This window comes from Andrographis paniculata, unplaced genomic scaffold, assembly GCF_009805555.1.
Source record: "Andrographis paniculata isolate CXL003 unplaced genomic scaffold, ASM980555v1 Contig69END, whole genome shotgun sequence".
Lineage (NCBI taxonomy): Eukaryota > Viridiplantae > Streptophyta > Magnoliopsida > Lamiales > Acanthaceae > Andrographis > Andrographis paniculata.
The window spans coordinates 5972059-5975672 of NW_026137605.1; the positions used below are offsets into that span (position 1 = coordinate 5972059).

The 3614-nt window shown below is 46.5% G+C and overlaps 1 protein-coding gene across 2 annotated transcripts; it reads right to left on the reverse strand.

Moving 5' to 3' along the window:
• LOC127264079 (protein SIEVE ELEMENT OCCLUSION B-like) lies at positions 1–3322 on the reverse strand. 2 transcript variants are annotated; one of them, XM_051293454.1, is made up of 6 exons: positions 2872–3322; positions 2579–2761; positions 1932–2380; positions 1725–1834; positions 1491–1633; positions 1–1402 (listed from the first exon to the last, which is right to left on the reverse strand). In XM_051293454.1, the coding sequence occupies exons 1-6, from the start codon at positions 3268–3270 to the stop codon at positions 290–292; spliced, it is 2397 nt and encodes a 798-aa protein (XP_051149411.1). In that variant the 5' UTR covers positions 3271–3322; the 3' UTR covers positions 1–289. The 2 variants fall into 2 exon arrangements, with proteins under 2 accessions (XP_051149411.1, XP_051149409.1); XM_051293452.1 differs by having other exon boundaries at positions 2851–3322.
• Positions 3323–3614: the final 292 nt, after the last annotated feature.

Consider the following 3614-nt stretch of genomic DNA (forward strand, 5'->3'; position numbering starts at 1 on the left):
TAAAGCAGGCAACCTTTAATTAATTTATTGATGGACAGCAATAACATTAGCAAACATGGCATTATTACAACAAATCACATGCAGAAATCCAAGCGGCTGGCTGGAAGCCGAACGGAAGGAAAACAACATGACATACAGAAATTAAAATATATAGATATAGATATATATGATAGATTTATTTCATCTCATATATATATAAATATGTATACTCTCCCATGTATATATATATGCTGCAGACTATATATATATATATATATAGGAATCTTGAAGTTAGAGGTGCAAGAAGGGATCAGTCGGTGCAGCAGCGGTACATAACATACTTGTCCATGGTCTTCCCGCACTCGGAGCAGACGACCCTCTCGGGGATGTAGCCGGCGTGCCCAGGCAGAATGAGGCGGTTGCAGTGATGCTCGGGGTGGAGCCCCCGCAGCTGCTCATCCAACACCGTCACAAACTTGTCGGGATGGTCGACCTGGTAAGCCCAGTCCTGGTAATTGTCCAGCACCGGCAGCAGCTTCTCCCCGTTCCCCTTGGTGATCTCGTAGTTGCCCCTGCTGAACACCGCCCAGCCCTGGTCGCTGCTGTCGAAGGTCAGGACATCCATGATCTCCTGCATTATCCTGTCGCTGTCCACCGTCATCCCGATGTGCCTCTTGGAGTTCCACATGCTCCACAGCCTCACCCAGAAGTACCACACGTAGTCGTAGTAGTCCGCCACCGAGAACACGTGGCTCAGCTTCTCCCTGTCGATGATCTCGTGGCACCGCCGCACTTTGTCCCGCGGGTTCCGCTTCCCGACGTACAGCATCTCCATGTCCACCTTCAGGTCCCTCGCCACCGACCGGGCTGTCAGAGTGAACTTGCGGATCCAATCGATGTCCTCCCCTCCGTACAGGCAGATCACCTTCTGCTCCCTGATCCAATCAGGAATGCGTGGATCAATGGCGTCGGCCAGCAGGTCGATGTTCCAGGTGCTCTCCGACCAGAGGGCAGACTCTCTAGCCTTGGTGAAGGGGAAGGCTGTGCTCCCCCAGATCCACATCATGGGTAAGGCGTCCAAATTCGATGGTTTTCCTTGGGGGTCGAGGACCACCAGCATCGGGGTGTGGACGAACTTCCAGACATCCCGGATGTACCTGATGGCCACCGGCTCCACCAGTGAGTGGTGGTCGACTGAGTACCAAGGCATGTGGTTGTTTCGAAGGTCGTAGAACACGCTGTCCTGCAACTGCCCCTGAGACGACGATATTGGATCCACGATGGGAAACCAAAGAACCTCGTACTCGTGCCTCATTGCTTGTTGGTTGTAGATCATGTGCAGCACATTTAGCTCCTCGTGAGGAAGATCCAGATCCGAAATCAGCAGCAGCACATACTTCAGCCTCAGCGCCTCAAGCCGTTCCTATTTATATATATATATATAATTAGTTTAGTTTAATTTAGTTGGAATAAGGGTTAAGGTAATCGAAAGAAGTTAGTTAGTTAGTTACATTTATCTTTCTGGTGCCATCGTAGAGCGGCCTTTGATCCTCTTTGGATCGAAACATGGCCCTTAGTACTTTCATGTTGTCAATATGAGCAGATTCGATAATTCTGACGAATGTCACGTAGGCATCCTCTTCCTTCTTCTTCTCTGTACAACGATTAATATACAGATCAAGTTAGCTTAGTTATCGAGAGTGAATCATCACATCAACATCAGACTGATCGATGTAATAACTTACCAACTAAGCCCTTGCAGAGTCTCAGTTGGGTTTGCAGATGCTCCATTATCACTTGCAGCTTATGAGTCAGGCTCAGAATCTCCCATGACTCAGCAGTAGACGAAAGATACCTGCAAATACAATCAAGAATGTACTGATGAAACATATCATATACTATAGTAGTTGACAAGATCGAAGAGTAAATGCAGGACAGAAGACATGACATACTCAGCGCCGGTGCCGATCAAGCTGAGGAGTGTGGACGAGCAGACGAGAAGGCTCCTTATGATCCAGTAAACAGCAGTGGGGATATGAGCTGTTGCAGCCGTGATTTCCGGCGATTCGCGGCTGATGTAGAGAGGGGGGAGCTCCTTGAACTCTATGATGCAGTGTGACACCTTCAGTGCTGCATTCAAGAGGCCAAGCACGGCCTCGAACTTCTTCTGTAATTCTCCAGCATTGGTCATCAGGTCCGGAAGATCCTTAAGAGCAGCAATGTTCTTGGCGAGCGGATCCTTGGTGTGTAAGTGCTCCACCAGCCAAAACTCGCCGTAATTGATGGCGAAAGCAGCAAAGGTAATGACAACCTTGGCATCCCAGGCGTAGCTCGACAGCGATTTAAGTAGCTCCATTGTTACTGAATGCGATTCTCCTCCACCAGAACATTTGCAGATAATCTGTTTCACACACATTTATAGATCTCAAAAACTAATTTTAATGGCAGCTGACTTCAGGCAAAGTTATTTATAATTCACTTCGTTTGAAAATTCAATTTTACTCGTGTTTTAAAAAATATTGCATAGAAACCTCTAAAAAGAAATATTTTGTGCAATATTTTTAAAATTACGAGCAATTTTTCCCTATCATTATTATACCTCACAGGAAATCTTGTTGATTGGATATGCCAGCAGTTTAACAATATCTGATTCATGCTCGGGATCGCGGTATAGCCTTTCATCGGAGTGAGTAGAGTGGAGCTTTTCATCATGGTGGTACAAGGAAGGTTGGTGGAGAGCCCTGTCCTCCAATGGATCTTTATGCAACTGAGTCTGTGTACCCTGAAGCATATTCATAATCCAAATATAAAAGAAGACTATATTAAGACAGATAAATCGATGGATAGATATGGAAGAGATCGAAATCCTACTACAAGGGTTGTTTCAGCAACATGCAATGGCTTGGCCAGGTGCAGGATATCCTCGACAATGGCGAGCACTGGCCTGGCATCAAGATCCTCAAAGTCTGGGGCATGTGTGGCCACAATCTGCTTGCTCAGGGCATTGTCGTCCGATGAAAAGAAGTGGCGATCCCTGTCGCGCCTCAATGTTTGTCCCCTTGTGGGAACTCCACCTACACTGGCTGCTGGTGCTGCTGCTGCAGGGACAAGCTTGGGAGTCGAAGGATTGTGATCAGGTTCATCGACGTGCTTTGCAATGGGATCCGGCGCATACTGCATTAGTCCACCCGCAGCAGGTTTAGGTGCAGCAGCAGAAGCAGAAGCCGCGGGTTTTTCAGTGATCCGAGGGAGGCCAGCCCTGCTTGCCGGCACAAATTCGCGCCTTTCCATTGAAAGATAAATAAATGCAGGATAGGATATGGAGATGAATGTGTGTGGTGTGAGTGTAATTTGGTGATGGATCTTGATGTCTTTATATAGAAAGAATGAAAGAAAGAAAGACAACAAATGGAGCTTGCAAAGAAAGATGCATACATTGCAATGATGAAATGGAATAAAGGTGTGTGTGGTGAATCTTCTTTGCTTGGGGTGTGGTGTAAACTCTGTTGGGGGTTTGGAACTCAGTTCCCTCTTAATTCCCACTCCCACCACTCAAGATTTTCAAGATTTTGATACTATTAAAATTTTAAACAAATATTACGGATCCTTCAGCTCTAAAGGTTGAATATTAATTA